At 51.7% G+C, this 15,957-nt stretch overlaps 1 protein-coding gene across 1 annotated transcript in view; it reads right to left on the minus strand.

The window, feature by feature from the left end:
- Positions 1–15,957, minus strand: part of ADCY5 (adenylate cyclase 5) — a 151,825-nt gene that overhangs the window by 27,642 nt on the left and 108,226 nt on the right. The window contains 5 exon segments of the mRNA XM_024756489.1: positions 3,196–3,283; positions 6,738–6,835; positions 8,123–8,267; positions 9,245–9,267; positions 13,934–14,082. Of these exon segments, the coding sequence (XP_024612257.1) occupies positions 3,196–3,283; positions 6,738–6,835; positions 8,123–8,267; positions 9,245–9,267; positions 13,934–14,082 (503 nt within the window).

A 15,957-nucleotide genomic window follows, 5' to 3' on the forward strand; every position in this document is an offset into this window, starting at 1 on the left:
AGAGGAAAGAAGACTGATTATTGACTGGAAGAGGAGTTCATGCTACAAACAATTGCTCAGGTCGGGGTCTACTTTCCAGAGAGTGGATAAATGCTGAGACAATGGCTTCTCAGAGGCTGTGAGAGAAGCACACAGCTAGGAGCCCAAGATGGGTATTAGTGTCTCTTCAACTCTTGGTCCAGATGAGCAGGTTTCAGGCTTGGTAAGTCACAGAGCACTTTTTTTTTCTAAACAAACTCCTTACAGAAGCTCTACAACTGCAAGATGGAAGAAGCAGGCTCCTCTGGTGGGAAGGGTGTGGGGAGGTGGGCAGAATGGAGTCGAGGCAGGGAGGGAAGTGTTCCATCCACCGGCCCCCCCCTTGGGAAACTGAGGCCTCAGAGCCGTCAGAAAGATCACTGGGCTGGATGAAGGAATTGAGAACAAGAGTATTGACTGTGACACTGATTACAAAATAGGTCGATTCTATAAAACACAAGGAGGCAGGAATGACTTTTATAAATAATCTCTGACGGTGGCAAAAAGGATTCACCAGACCAAGGAACTAACTTAAAATGGCCAGTGCAGGCGGGGCCCGTCCCCTCCCCTCCGCACCTCCTCCCCCTCTGCTTCCTTCTCTTCTCCCACCAGCAGATACACACGCAAGTCAGGCAACACAAACCAAATGCAGTCCATGAGGCTCAGGTTCACCAAAGCAGCTAACAGAAAAGAGAGAAGCTCGGCTCCAGTTTAAAACTTGTAAACAACAGATAGCTTTGATTCTGACTTGAATAGCCTAATTAAGTGCCTCAGATGAACAAACAAAACAGTGACTTTGACTCAGTTTACAACTTAAGATTCTTGTTGAGTGTTCAGCCAAAGAATGTTTAAGAGGGCCTTTCAGCTCTGGTATGCTTTTTGTTAGGTTGTTCTACTGTGGTAAGATATATATAACATCAATGTGCCAATTTAACCATTTCTTAAGCGTACAATTCAGTGGCGTGAATTACTTGCACAGTGCTGTGAAACCATCACTGCTATTTACTTCCAAAACCCTTTCATCACTCCAACGGAAGCTCTGTACCCCGGAAGCAATAACTCTCCACTCCCCCTCCCCCGGCCCAGGCTACCCTGTAATCTACTTTTTGTCTCTATGAATTTGTCTAGAATAGATATTTCATACAACTGGAATCATACAATATATGCCCTTTTGTGTCTGGCTTCTTTCACTTAGCGCAATGTCTTCAAGGTTCATCCATGTCGGAGCATGTGTCAGAATCTCAGTCCTTTTTATGGCAGAACAATATTCCATTGTACAGACATAGCACTTTTGTTTATTCATTCATCTGTTAATGCAGCGGTCCCCAACCTTTTTGGCACCAGGGACCGGTTTCGTGGAAGACAATTCTTCCACGGACGGGGTTGGGGGGGGATTGTTCAGGAGCTAATGCAAGCGAGGGTTCAGGCGGTACTGCGAGCCATGGGGAGCCACAGATGAAGCTTCGCTGTCTCACCAGCCACTCACCTCCTGCTGTGCGGCCTGGTTCCTAACAGGCCGTGGAAGTCCGAGGCCCGGGGGCTGGGGACCCCTTTGTTAATGGATACCTGGGTTTTTTCCACCTTTTGGCTCTTGTGAATGTATGGCGTGCTTTTACAGCCATGAGAGGAAGAAAGTGGGACTGTCCACTGGGGGAAAAGCAGGCCGGGGTGCCTGACAACGTCAAGACCAAAAGGCAAGAGAGACTGAACACAGAGCAGGAGGGAGGCCATAGCCTTGAGGAAGGAGCTGGTGGAGAGGCAGGGAGCCAGGATTAACCCCTACGATGCAGCGAAGGAACTGGCTAACCACACTGCTCAACTTGCCAAGTGACCCCGGCCGGTCCTGCCCCTCTCTGGGCATCCACTTCTGCACCTGCTCAGGGGCACACTGCAGCACACCAGATGCTTCTAAGGTCCTTCCAGTTCTGACAATCAGTCCACCAAGATCTTGACCATCAGGTGATTAAACAGTTTACAGCCTAATGAAGGACTCTGTTTGGAGGATGGAGTGAGAAAGGGGACTTGGGAGACAACAAAGGTCCAATCCCCCAGGAAGGAGAACACGGTGCCCACCACAGAGGGTGTAGGGAGTGCTGGCAGGGCCTGGGCCCCCCAGGGGCTTGGCTCCAAGTGAGTGTCAGGGAGGAGCAGAGAAATGGTTACAGCAGAAGCTAGAAAGAGCTTGTCTCTGCTGGGACAGAGAGGTTTCTGGAACCAGGCTGGGCCCATCAGGGAATTCTTCTGTTTTTGTTTTTTGTTTTTTTTGATGTGGACCATTTTTTAAGTCTTTATTGAATTTTTGTTACAATATTGCTTCTGTTTTTTTGTTTTGGTTCTTTGGCCATGAGGCACGTGGGATCTCAGCTCCCGGACAAGGGATCGAACCTGCACCATCCCAGGCCCCTGCCCCCGCCCCCCCGCCCCGCATTGGAAGGCAAAGTCCCACCACTGGACTGCCAGGGAGGGCCCATGGGAATTCTTAAACCGTGGCGAAGGAACTGAGGAAGAGGCTTGGTGGGCAAGGCAAACAGGAACCTGAGTGATTTCTACAACAGACCCTAATGACCTGTGGTCAGGTCCCCTTGAAGGACACAGCTTGGATGGCGACACAGCATGCCTAAGAGGTGGCATGGGAGAAGAACACAGAACAGGGTCTCACGCCCATGCTACTAGCTGTGTGGCCCTGTCTGAAACAATGAACCACTCTGGGTCTCCCTCTCATCTATATGATGGGCAGCTCAAAAGCCATAATCTCTATGGCCTCCCTCCAGGGCCATTTCCAGGGCACACTGGAACAGAGAAGGGGTGTCGAGAACGATCCCTTTCACACTCATTCTTTCAGCAAATGTTTACTGACCGCTGCTCTGTGCCAGGCATTGTGCTACGTGCCCTTCCTTTGGCCTACCTGATACCCAGGGGACAGACAGAAGAGACAGCAACAGTATCTTCTTGCAGAGATTTGCAAAGGCTAACTGAAACAGCCAGTACAAATAAGGCTCCTCGGATAAACTACGCCCCCTGCAGTCTGGCTTGCTGCGAATGCCAATCAAGAGTTGTGATCCAGCATCAGGCACCTGGATCCCGGGTGTGACTCTCCAGGCCCTGGGAGGGGCCCCATCAGTGGGCTGGGAAGGGAGGGAAGAAGGCGACCGGGGTTCAGGTATAAGCTGGACTCACCTTCACGCAGGAGTAGATCACGGACACAAATACCACCAAGGTCAGCAGCAGGAAACAGGTCAGGTAGAAACTCAACATGAACACGGAGCTGGAAGGAGACAGGAGGTGGGGAATTCTGGGGCTCTGAGACGCCCCACGAAGGAAGCAGAATTTGCTCCATTTCTGCTGCACCTCCTGCCCAGTCTTGGGTGCCTGGCCCCGGACTCACTGAGGAGGGATTACTAAGCCTTGTGAACCGATTCGGAACCTGCCTCCGTAACGGTGTGGCTCCTGCCCTTCCTCCCGGTCTTGTCACTTTCGTGGGGGAACATAGCCCACACAGGAGCCAAACGAAGAACGGGGTGACACCTGCCCAATATTTTGCCTAATTCTTAGCTATCCATAGACTCACTTCATTTAGCCTGGAAGGACCCATTTTAAAAATCACCTGGCTGTTCCCTCTAGGTAGTCACTTATGGCCTGACAAGTAACTCTGAAGGCTGGTTTGATAAATGGCCATCCTTTATAGAAATGCATTTGTCAACAGCCCAACCAGCTACTCTGAGAAACAGCAGTGACATGTCCCTTTGGAGGGCAGAGTCCCTAAACCCTGTCCCCTTCCTACTTGCCAAGCCGCACAAGTCCTGTTCAGTTTCTGTTCCCCTATTCCCACCCAGCTCAACAACAACCGTAAAAACTGCAAGGATCTCCTGCTGCCCCTCCTCACAGAGGCAGATCACAGGTGAGCTCAATGTTCACAAAGGGCTAGTATCCTCGGGCGAAAGAACTGCAAGTGACTTTCCATCTGGAGCCCGCCGTGGCCCTCCTGGGGCAGGGGCTGGTCGAGGCACAGCACTCCCAACCAACCACAGGAGGCCCCAGAAACCCCTTCTCCCTTTCAGGAAGTGAGACAGCCAGACATGACAGGTGTTGTCAGCAGGTTAAAGGCAAGTGGAGGACATAAGAAGGCAGGTGAAGGCCTCTAGGGAGGCATCTTTGTTCCAGGCTCCCCCAGAAGCCAGCACTTAGCTGCCTGAAACAAACAGAACAGGGGAAAGAACTCTCTTCAGAGGGAAAGAAAGACCTTTAAAGTAGCTTTTAAGGCTTCCCTGGAGAGAGGATGGCCAGAGAACGACCTCCATCCATGCCTTAGCAGCTCAGAGCTGTGGCCAGAGGAGGGAGTGAAGCTACTGCGCGCAGAGCAGGGATCTGGAATAACCCAGCCCCAAGCCACGCTACAGAAAGAGAGAAGCAGCAAAGAGGCAGGATTATGCAACCAAGTGAAGGGGACTCTCAGCTGCAACAGGACGGAAAGTCTAGGTTGCTTGTTATACCTATAGCTCCATTTCAGTACAGAAAATGAGTCCCATGACGGTAAAGACCCACAATCCCACCAGCTCTGCATGGTCTCAGTGCAGGGGGCAATGGACATTAACTGCATAACCAGGGTGCAGCTGGCTGCCAGTGTCTGGTTTTCACCTGTGGTATCCTGACAGGGTCATAGCAGATACAAACACAAGGGCCATCTCTTCAACGATAAGTGCCATTAAAAATAAAAGGCATTGAGTAATAAGACGTGCCAACGTCATGTACCTCCTGATATGATGCCCTGAGAAGGACACATCACTTCTGTGGGATTCTTGTGAAAAATACACAACCTCCATCTAATCATGAAAAAACATCAGACAAATCCAATTCGAGAGATTCTACACATTAATTAGCCAGTACTTATCAGAAGTGCCAAGGCCATGAGAGGTAAGTAAAGGCCAAGGAAGCATCACAGATTGGAGGGGACTAAGGAGATACAGCAGCTAAATCCAATGTGGGGTCCTGGCCCAGCTCTTGGAACACAGAAAGGACATCTGGGGGAATGCTGATGAAATTAGATTAGTTCATGTATCATTGCAGGGTTATTTCCTCATTTGGAGTACTCTGCTGCAGTTATAGAAGTTGTCAATAGCACGGGAAACTGGATGAAGGATGTACAGAAACTCCCCGTAGTACTTCTGTACCCTTTCTTTAAGTCTATAATTATTTCAAAATGAAAAACAGAAGGTGCTGGAGTGAGGGGACTCTTCCAGATTAAGTTAGATTTATGAGACATAACCAAATGCATCCAGTGGATCTTGAGTAGATCCTGGCTATGAGTAAACGAAGAGTAGAAGACATTTAGGGGGACAATTTGCGAGATTTGAATGCAGACTTGGTATTAGATGATTATAGAGGAACTGGGGTTAGTTTTGTTTGGTACATAAAGCATTGTGGTTAAGAAGCAAAATGCCATTAAAACAGGTGTCTATTGACGTGTTTAGGGGGAAAATGTCCTTGTGTCTAAAATTTACCTTAAAAAATCAGAAATATACCTGTAACTAACACAACATTCTAAAGCAACTATACTTCAATTAAAAAAATCAGAAAAAGATAGATAAAAAAATCTTTCAAAATATTAACAATTGTTCTGGGACTTCCCTGGTGGTGTAATGGTTAAGAATCCACCTGCCAATGCAGAGGACACAGATTCAAACCCTGGTCCGGGAAGATCCCACATGCCATGGAGCAACTAAGCCCGTGCGCCACAACTACTGAGCCTGTGCTCTAGAACCTGCGAGCCACAACTACTGAGCCCACGTGCCACAACTACTGAAGCCCGTGCACCTGGAGCCCGTGCTCTGCAACAAGAGAAGCCACCGCAATGAGGAGCCCGCGCATTGCAACAAAGAGTAGCCCCTGCTCGCCGCAACTAAAGAAAACCCCCTGCACGCAGCAACGAAGACCCAACACAGCCAAAAATAAATACATTAATTAATTTTTTAAAAAAAGAACAATTGTTCTATCTAGGGGATGAGTGTTGATTATATTAATTACTGTATGTTTAAAATATTGCATAATAAAAAGTAAAAAAATACGTGTATATATATATATGTGCATATATACATATATATACACACACATACATACATGGAGAGGTTATCTTTCTCACTTAGCTGTGACCCTACTGTGAATGACTACCTAACAAACGCTTCATGTCCAACAGCCCATTTCAGAGTGGTCCCCTCGGAAGCCACAGGCCTCTCTCAGTGACACAGCCAGTCCTCAGAAGATTTCAGGAACACCTCTTAGAGAAAAGTCTTCAGAATCTGAAATCCATTCTTTGAAATATCTGGAGTAGCATAAAACCCTTATTTTTTGAAGATATACTGTTTTTTTGCAAAAACCAAAGGTCATGCAGAAACCAGCTTGGTGAATACTTTGGGTGACTCAATGGGCAACAGTGGTCTGCGTTAAAATGGGATGAGAGGATGAAGTGGAGAGAAGGGGTCTCCCGTGCGCCGGGCAGTGCCCAGACAGAAGTTTTCCACCTGCAATGAGCACATGGCCTACCCATCATGGGGGAGGCAGACTCTTGGCTTCCTGGTCTCGCTGAGGACAAGACTGTAAACTTTTCTCCCTGTCTGAGCAAATTCAGCTCAGACTCCCGCCTCTGCTCTCCTACATGACCTCCCCTCCCACCCTTGGAGCCCCAGCAGCCAAAGGAGGGAGCCTGGGTGGTATGGGGTACTTACTGGGGCACAATGGTGATCTGGACAAAGCAGATGAAGAGGAAGACGAGCGAGGCACATGCCACATAGGCACCGAATCGGTCATCCACCTGCTTGGAGTACTGAGAGGACATGGGCAGGGTGAGTGGGCGGAGGCACCTGGCCCTGTCTGCTCCAGCTCCCCTCCACCCCAGACACACCTGGGACAGCACACTCCCAAGACTTGGAAGACCCAGTCGAGAATCAGCACAGGCCTTAGCTCTCAAGAAACCAGTCCACTCACTACATGGTGGTTCCTGTGGGGAGGGCTGTTGAATTATGTTAAACCAGAAACTCTGCAGGCTGGGTCACCATGAGAATAATTCGTAATGATCATGGCTCACATTCCTGAGCACCAGCTACACGCCAGAACACGTGCTGGGGCTTGCAACCATCACTGCACATCCTCACAAGAGCCCCAGGAAATAGGCACAGGACTGCTGCTGTTTCTACTTCAGAGATGAGCGAGCTGAGGATCAGAGAGGTCACTCAACTTGTCCAGTGTCACAGAGCTCATCTCCAAGGTCCTGACTCCCAGCCCCCACCCTCCCCACGACACCAACCAGCTACACAGATGGCCGTGCTGGCAGAGTCACCCAGAGAGGGTAATCCATGAGTCAGTTCCATTTATGCTGGTAAACAGACTAAGTTCCCTTCCCATAATTCTTCCCTCCTGATTAGGCGTGCCTCATTTGACCACGGCATGAGTTCACAGGAGCCCATGTTGACGGAACACATGGGAGACCCTGTGACATGTAGCAAAGACCCTGGACCAGGGTCTTGTTCTGGCTCTGTCACTACTTCACTGGGTGGCCTAGAGCAAGTCACCCAGATACTCTGAGCTTTACTTTCTCAGTCACAATTTAAGGAGACAAGACAAAGAGCTCTTGACTGCCCCTTCCAACTCTAATACTCTGAGTTTCCAGTGTGCCAAAGGCAGCTGGATGGTCCACTGGAAACTATGATAATAATAATAATAATAGCAATAAAATAATACAAATAGCAGTGTTTATTGAACATCTACTATGTGGCAGGTACTGTTTCAGGTGTTTTACATATATGGATGTTTAAGCCTCACTATGACACCATGAGGTAGGTATGTTAAAAATCCCCATTTCCCAGATAAGGAAACTGAGACACAAAGAAATTAAGATGTATCCCTTTCCACCAAGGACGTCTCCCTAAAACCCCCATTTCCTGGGTAGGGCAGCATCAGAGCTGGGAAATGGAAGTGACAAGGAGGAGCTCTTTCCGGGGCGGAGACAGGGGAGGGAGCCGTCCTGTTGCCTCCTTTCCCTCCCCTTGGTCCTGGTTCTGCACCAGGGTAGGGGGGTGGGGGGTGGGGGGCGGTCCCCCCCAGGGTGCTGTACCTTCTTCTCTAAGTCAGGCTCCCTGAAGGTCAAGAGGAACTTGCGAACATGCTCAGATCGTAGCCTGTCGATGCTCCTGGCGTCAATGGCACGGCCCAGAAATTCATCCACTTCATCCTCGGGGTTCGCACTTTCCTGGGCGTTCCTGGGGAGCAAGGGGCGCAGACACAAGACAGGCTGACCACCAGGGGGCGCCGCTAGGGGGCCGGCTCAGCCCGCACACCCGGACCCATCAGAGGGGCTTGATCAGCTCTAATAAGGGGTGGGGAAGCTGGGATTGACACCAGGACGGGCCAGAAGCCCGAGTACTCACATGCGCAGAACACTGCCCAAGGCTCAGACCCGCGGGCTGGGGGGGCCTCACTGACAATAAGGATTTTCTAACCCTATTGATGTATTATTAAATGATAATGATAATATGAATTATTCTCAAGGGTTTGTTTTTCCCCTACAGGTAACAGTCTCTGCTCTTCACTCTCTAGCTGTACTGTCATCCTGAATTGAAGGCTGAGACCAGGAGGCAAGACCTCTGCCGCAGGGCCTGGGAGCCACCTGGCTGCTCTCGCCTGGCCCAGGGGACTCTCTGGGAAGCACGTTTCACAATCTTTGGGTGCTGAACTAAACACTCTACTTGTAGCGTGGAGCCCAGTCCTCGAGTGGGATTTCTGACAGCCCCTGAGACTGGGGAGTGGAGGAGAGAGACAGGCACATTCCTTCAGGGTGCTGGGACGTGGCCAGGCGCTGGCGACCAATGTGCAAAGCCTGCATCTTCCTGGGAGCCGTGTGTGTGTGTGTGTGTGTGTGTGTGTGTGTGTGTGTGCGCGCGCACATGCGTGTGCTGAGTGTGTTGTGTGTAGTTGTGTGTGCATATGTGTGTGTGTGTGTGTGTGTGTGTGCATGGAATGGAGATTATAAATGGGGGATGACCAGGTCCAGCCTCTCTGCCGGGGGCCTGGGCTCCCGGGCTGCTCGTCTCTCAGGTGCAGTGAGCTCTGTTCACTCCCAGCCAAGACTGCGAGACCTGGGCTCATTCTCCATGGAGTACGGAAACTGAGCTCCAGGCAGATTTGGAGACATCCCTCAGGCCGAGGGAGCTGAAGTGAAGAAGGACAGGTTACTCACTTGTCCTTGGGATCTTCAAAGCCCTAAAAGAGAGGGACGGAGAGAGGAGAGGAGGATGAGAACCAAGGGGATGAAAATGGGGAGGCTGCAGCTCATCCCCTCTCACAGGTCACCAGGAGCTTGGACACAGAGAGCACTGTCACTCAGTCATCCCCTCCTTTCTTCATTTGGCAAATACAGCTGGGTTTGGGACAGGCTCCATGCTAGATGCTGGGGGCGCACTGTGATTTTACTTCATCCACTGGCAAAATCCATGAGTCTAAGCTCTTCGTGTCCCCCTACCCAATTCCTTGTCATTCCCCAAACCTTCCTTCACCCTCCTCCTGGACCCTGGGCTTGGTGGGTCCCCTCCCAATTCTGCCACTTACTCAGATGGAAATAAGGGAAACTGCCAGGCCGATCAATCCCCACACGCCTGTGCACACCTGTGCACAGACACACAGCTCATGCACACTCACCCCCCCCAACTCCCGCCAAGCACACATAAAATCTCCTGGGACTTCACAAGTTTTGAGCTTAAGAAAACTAAACTCTGGTTACCTGCAACAGCTTTTCTGGTATCTGAGAACCAATGCGTTCTTCTAAGGCTGGAGCTGGCTGGGGACCCAGGAGGTGAGGAACCTGCCTGCCCCGGTTTGATTACTGTTCTGATGTTCACACACACAGGGCAGAGGTGAGGGTGGGAAGGGCCCTTACTGGTTGCCAAACTCAAGGCCCTACCTAGAGTTCATCTATAAAGGACAGAAGTGTGTCAGGGTCTGACCAACTGCGGCAGAATGGAGGGAGGGGCCCCTAAAATGGGAAGGGGTGGGATCTGGGAGGCAGTGGGGGAGGCACAAGCACCCCAGGACAGGTGGCTTCAGGTTGCCAGGACAAGGACAGAGGGTGGCCTCTTGTCCCTGTGGCCCAGCACGGAACACGCTGCTGGGCAGCCAGGGGGCTTGGCAAATGTCGGGGGAACCCAAACCCCAAATGAACACAGCTCTCTTCACTCCCACTGAGGAGTGGGGTTTATGATGCTCTCCGCGAGCTGGAGCTGCCGGGCTCCAAAATAGACGTGGGGCCCGTGGGCACTGAGGTGCTGTCTATTCTCCTCACCAGCTCAAGGCTCCCAGGGGCCTTGGCAGCCCCTAGTGCCACATCCAAGTGCCCAGCCGTGGGCTCTGAGCTCCTCCCGGGCTGCCCAGTGGCTGTCTTCCTTTCTCCTCGTCCTCTGAGAATCACCAAGCCCTCGGTCCAGGCTGCAGGGCCCCGCCCACCTCACTGTCCCCACTCGAGGCTAGAGGAGTTGGGGTCTCTCATGTGAGTGCCCCATCTGGGGGCAGGCAGGATCTCTAGGGCACAAGCTCGAGTGGGCGGCAGAGAGTCCGGACAGGCCAGTCTCTGTGGAGCATGGAGAGGGGCTGGCCCGCTTATCTCCACCACAGGGGCCAGCGACGATTTTACTCGGAGGACATCCAAGCCACATTATGCCTACGCTGGTCTCTACAGCTCAGAACTATACCTGAAATGTGTCTAACGAACCTGTCTCTGACTTCCTCCAGTGCTCCTTTGGTGGTTTGCAGGGGCTGGTGTTGGGGGCCAGGTCTGCTCTAGGCTTCCTGGGTGCTGGGCTGGGGTGGTGAACTGACCGCAGTCAGGGAACACTTTGGTGGATAAACCATGGCAAAGGGCCTTTAAGAACACAGGCCAGCAGACTGGGTTCCAGTCCCCCGACCTGCTTTCTAGTCCTAGGACAACGGTCCCCAGCCGGCAAGGAGGACACTCAGATGGGTTCCTGCCGTTGTGCCTCGGCACTTCCGGAGAGCAGCTCAGCTCAGTGTTTCTGTTTGGTCCCCGAGTCCTCTCCTTCTGACCTACAGCAAGACCAGAGGCCGTGGGCCCCTCTGCTCATCCACACTGAGGTGCAGACTCCAGTTTGCACGCCTGCCCTGGCAAAGCTGCTGTGGGGAACACTTGGGCCCAGCCTGCCGCCTCTGAAGAATGCACAGCTTACCCGAGCCTGGTTAGATGAGCAGGAGTCCGCGTATGATCTCCCGTCAACCTTTTTATTAATAAAGAACCTTAGAGGAAGTCCCTGGTGGCGCAGTGGTTAAGAATCTACCTGAAAATGACTCTACTACCCAAAGCAATCTACAGATTCAATGCAATCCCTATCAAACTACAAAAGAGTAGCCCCTGCTCGCTGCGACTAGAGAAAGCCTGCCAGCAGCAACGAAGACCCAACGCAACCAAAAACTAAATAAATTAATAAATTAATTTAAAAAATAAAAATAATTTTAAAAAAAAGAACCTTAGAGACCTTACAACACTCATGCCTAAATCAGCACAGCTCATTACTACATCTTAAAAGCTGAGTAAAAGTTGGAACAAGATTTAAAGAAATAAACTGCTGACTACGAGTTACTCCCCTCTAACTGCTCTCAGTCACTGCTTAATGCAATCCCCTCCCCTCCACCGCATCTTCAGTGGAAGTCGGGGTAGAAGCTTTCTCTTTGCATATCTTTCCCAAGGGTTTCTGGGCGAGTTTAACACCAAAAGCCAATGGTGTGCCTGGCGGCTGCCAGATCCCATCCCATCCCTGGCCTAGACACTGGGCTGGCAGGGGCCCAGGGGATGGTACTTTGATGGTGGCCCCTCAGGTGACTCTGCCCAGCAAGGACGGGGACGGGGAGCCTCTTCTCTCCCTCTACAGGGGTGTCCCCGAGCTTTCTGATCACTTTGCATTCCTTCCCCACTGGGTGAAGCAACCAACACCACGGAGGAGCCTTTCCGACAGCCAGTCTCCCGTGAGACTGTTTCCCCAGTTACAGCCCTTCTGCTAATTCTTCCAAGGTTTCTTGTCCTAACAATGATTAATGTCTGCCAAATCGGTGCTTATAGTCCAAACTGCCCCCTTGGAGACTCTGAAATACCTAAAGAGTCCACCTACACCAAATATCGCTAAAGAAAAAAACTTTCCGAAGATTTTAAACGGAGAACGTACAAGCAGGCACCTTTCTTGCCTGCTGGTGGTTCCTCTCCACCTCTGTCCTGCCCCATCTTTTTATTCCCTGTTTTCCCTCATCTCCTGCTCCCCCCCCCCCCCCCCCCCAATCCCTGGTCTTCCTGAGACCTGTCCTCCTCTTTCCTCCCACCTGGATGAGAGGCTCCCTCCTTGCATTCTGCTCTCAGTCTCCCCCTTTCCTCTCACTCCCTCTCTCACCTCTTGGCTGTCCTGGTCAAGTGGGTAGAGAGTCCACAGGAGATGATTCAAGAACTGGGGTGAGAACAGGGGGGGATTCAGCAACTGCTCTTTGCTTTGGGGAGGGGCCTGGAGGGAGCGGGAGTGGGGCCTGGAGCCCTGGGTGGCACTGACCAGGCCTGGGACGTCTAAGTTCAAAGCCCTGGGGCAAGGCCGACCTTTCCCACTCTTCATCGCTTAGGACCTTGGTGTCCTGCGAGTTGTTTCTTTACCACCAGAAGTTAAAATGGTGATCTTGACTCAATTCACTTTTTTCTTCTGTACATTTTCCTTAAACCTTTGTCATATGCTATTTGCTAGCTGGCAAGGAGCAGAATGACTGGTCCCTAGCCTGTCTCCTCACTCAGACCCCTGGATCTGTCTGCCGACTCAGCTGGACTCCCATGGAGTCTCTCTCTAATCCCTGCTGCTCCAGCTTAAACCCAGTCTGATCCACAGGCCCCCGACGTGGGGATCCTAGTGTCGGCATGGCCCCCCACTCCTCTACCTGGATCTGTGGGAACTCAGTGGACACACACACACACACACACACACACACACACACACACACACACGGCTTCCTCACCCATCCCTCCCTCAGAGCGGGCAACTCCTGCCTGGGTACCAGGCTGCCCTTGACCTGAGGAGTGCGCTCAGATGCAGAAGCCAAGATCTCAGATAAAAATAAATTACTGCTTCAGACTGACTTCTTGTCATCCCTCATTCTCTTCTTCTCACCCTCTGAAGTCTTCTTTCTAGCATTACTGATAGAACCCAGGCAGGGCATCCTGAATTAGCCCGTCCCTGCTGTGTGCAGGGGTGGCTGAGGGTGTCTGTCCTCTGAGGCCGGCCGGGTCCCTTGAGATGGAGGCAGCACCCCTACCACGGCCTCTGCTCACTCAGCCTGCATGCTCCCACAGGAAGACTGGAATGAGCAGGGCGTTTCTCAGCACAGAGGGCAAAAAGACCATCACCTGGCACTTGCCAAAAAGCACTGGGATGGTTTCTGAGCGACTGGGCCAGAAGATGTGTTTCAACTGCCTGGGAAATACAACAGATGCTGGAAGGTGTCTGACAAGCCTGTGCCCACCCAACTCCCCGGGGCTCCCCAGACAGTGCCAAGAGGCCCTGGAGGCTCTGTTTGGACCGAGTCCAGACAGATGGGTCTGCTTCCAGCCTACACCAGGAAGGTCTGCCAAGGGGGAATGAAGAAGGGGCTTCACCGCTCTGCTCCAAAGCCAAATCCGGCCTGCCAAGAGATGGTGGGGCCCACGGAGAAAGCCCAGGGTCGGAAGTCAGGCGCTCTGTCTCCTGGTCCAAAGTCAGGGTGAGCCCCCTTCCAACGATTCCTTCTGTGGCTCTCCAGATTCCCTGGGTAACAGGAGGGGCCTGGCCCAGTCCTCACACCCACTGGAGGCCCCAGCCCTGGAGAGTGTGGCCCACACACTGCCCTGCCAGCTACTCACCATCCGTTTCATCTCCTTGGACACCTGGTTGCCACCCAGGTGGTTGTAGAAGGGGCGCTCGGCCCCCCAGTGTGGTGGGTTGTGCCCTATCGAGTTGGTTCTCTGGCGATTCATCTTGGCAATCATGGCCTTCTCTTCTTTCTGGGAGAGCAACATAGATGCATCAGCCTGTGGGCAGGGCCCATCAGGTGAGCCCAAGTAGGGAGTTTCTCATTCCTCCCAGGTGCCTGGCCAGGTAGGGGTTAAGGCACTGCCTCCCTCCCTTCTCTGCTCAGCCCGGAGCCCTGAGGTCTGCCAAGATCCTAAAGCTCACCCAAGAAATCATCCTAAATCCCTCCGAACTCCCCAACGCCAGCCCTGGCTGGGAGCTGGGAGCCTCAGGTGGGAGCAGCAGAACAGGAGGACGAGGTTTGTCTTGTTAGAAAGCCAAGGGGCATGGGAACATCTGTCGCTGGCATAGAATTTTAGATGTGGGCAGAGCCTGGGTCTGAAAGTGCTTGGGGGGTGATGGACGGAGAGGAAACATGAGATTCCAGTTTCCACCCCAAAACAGGCATGTTCTAGCAGAGCGGGTAGTAGGACAGGCCCTGCAGCTTCTGGAGGTTTGGGTCATTAGAACATGAGATGCAAGGGCTGACGCGCATGGCACAAATACACCAACGGGGCCTCAGCCAGCTCTCCATGTGCCAACCACAACCTATCTGTCCATCCATCCAAATGAGCTCGAGGTGGAGGGTTGGAGAGGCCCTGGAGGGACCTGGGTGGCCTTCCCTTCAACTCCCTCCCTGAGCCTGGGAAGGGAGCTGGCCAGATCAGAGGCAGAGGGGAGGGGACACAGCCTGCTTCAGCAGACACTGCTCTGGGTCGGGGCTGGAGGGGTGGGGGGGTGTCCTTTTCTGTCTCCATTTCATCTTTTCTGAACCACTTGTCAAGGTAGAAGAATCAAGACCCAGAGAACCCAGGGCAGAGGGTAACCCTTCAGCCTGGGCGGGGCAGGAAGGTGAGGCTAGAGGCGTTATGGGCCCAGCAGACAGGAGAAGTGTGGGAGGGGGCCTGGGAGGATTTCGGTTCATTTATACTACAGCCAAACAACAAGCAAATGCTTTAAAATGAGTCAATTAAGCCACTAAGTGCTTTCCCCAGAGTACCTAAATCCTCCCATCCCTCTTTCCGGATGTCTGTGGCAGGGCCTGATACCGCTCCCTCAGAGGCACCCCGTAGTCAGGTCCTGTGTGCTGGGATGTGCTTCTGTGGAGGGTGAGGTGTCCCTCTGATGTCCCTCTCAGGGTGGACACCTGCCTCAAAGAGCTCTGCCCACATTGAAGAATCTACTTTTGCTGTCTCCGAGACTTTCTCTGAACTTTTCTCGCAGCTTAATTTTGTCTTCAGTCTAATTCCTTAGGACAGAAACAGGGAAGCTTTTCTCTATCAAAGGGCTCTGACCAATAGATAAATTCAATTGAAAGATTTATAAGTAAAAGGCATTATAATTAAGGAAAAATGTAAAATATAAAATGTTCTCGTTTGCTTTAAAAATTAAGAATGTGGAACGTGACACTATTAAAAATAGAAAACTGAAGTCTGCCAATAATTCAGTTTTATATTTTGGCAAGTGTGGGCTGAGACAAAAGAAGGAAGAAGAAAGACTGGAAAGTGCAAGAGGGGAAAAGACAGAGTTTCAAGAAGCAGAGGTATATAAGTACAGGCAGAGAGAGAGCGAGATCCACCTAGTTTAGGCAACAGACAAGGAACAAGATGGAAATAAAGGACGTGGTATACACAGAGTTCCCTGATGCTTCTTTTCCATCTCGTGGCCTTCTGCTGTATTGTTACTAACTGATCTGAGGTCTGTTGCTTTTTCTGCAACAGAAGCAAAATGAAAACCTCCCCTCTTTGCCACCAGCCTTTACAAAGCCTCTGTAGCTCTCGCGTCCTTCCTGAGATGCGGAACCACGACTGCATAAGAAATTCAGGACTTGCCTCAAGGAAAGAGTAAGAGGAGAAGGAAGCAGCAGGCTGAGCAA

This window comes from Neophocaena asiaeorientalis, unplaced genomic scaffold, assembly GCF_003031525.2.
Source record: "Neophocaena asiaeorientalis asiaeorientalis breed wild unplaced genomic scaffold, Neophocaena_asiaeorientalis_V1.1 scaffold22, whole genome shotgun sequence".
Taxonomy (NCBI): Eukaryota; Metazoa; Chordata; class Mammalia; order Artiodactyla; family Phocoenidae; genus Neophocaena; species Neophocaena asiaeorientalis.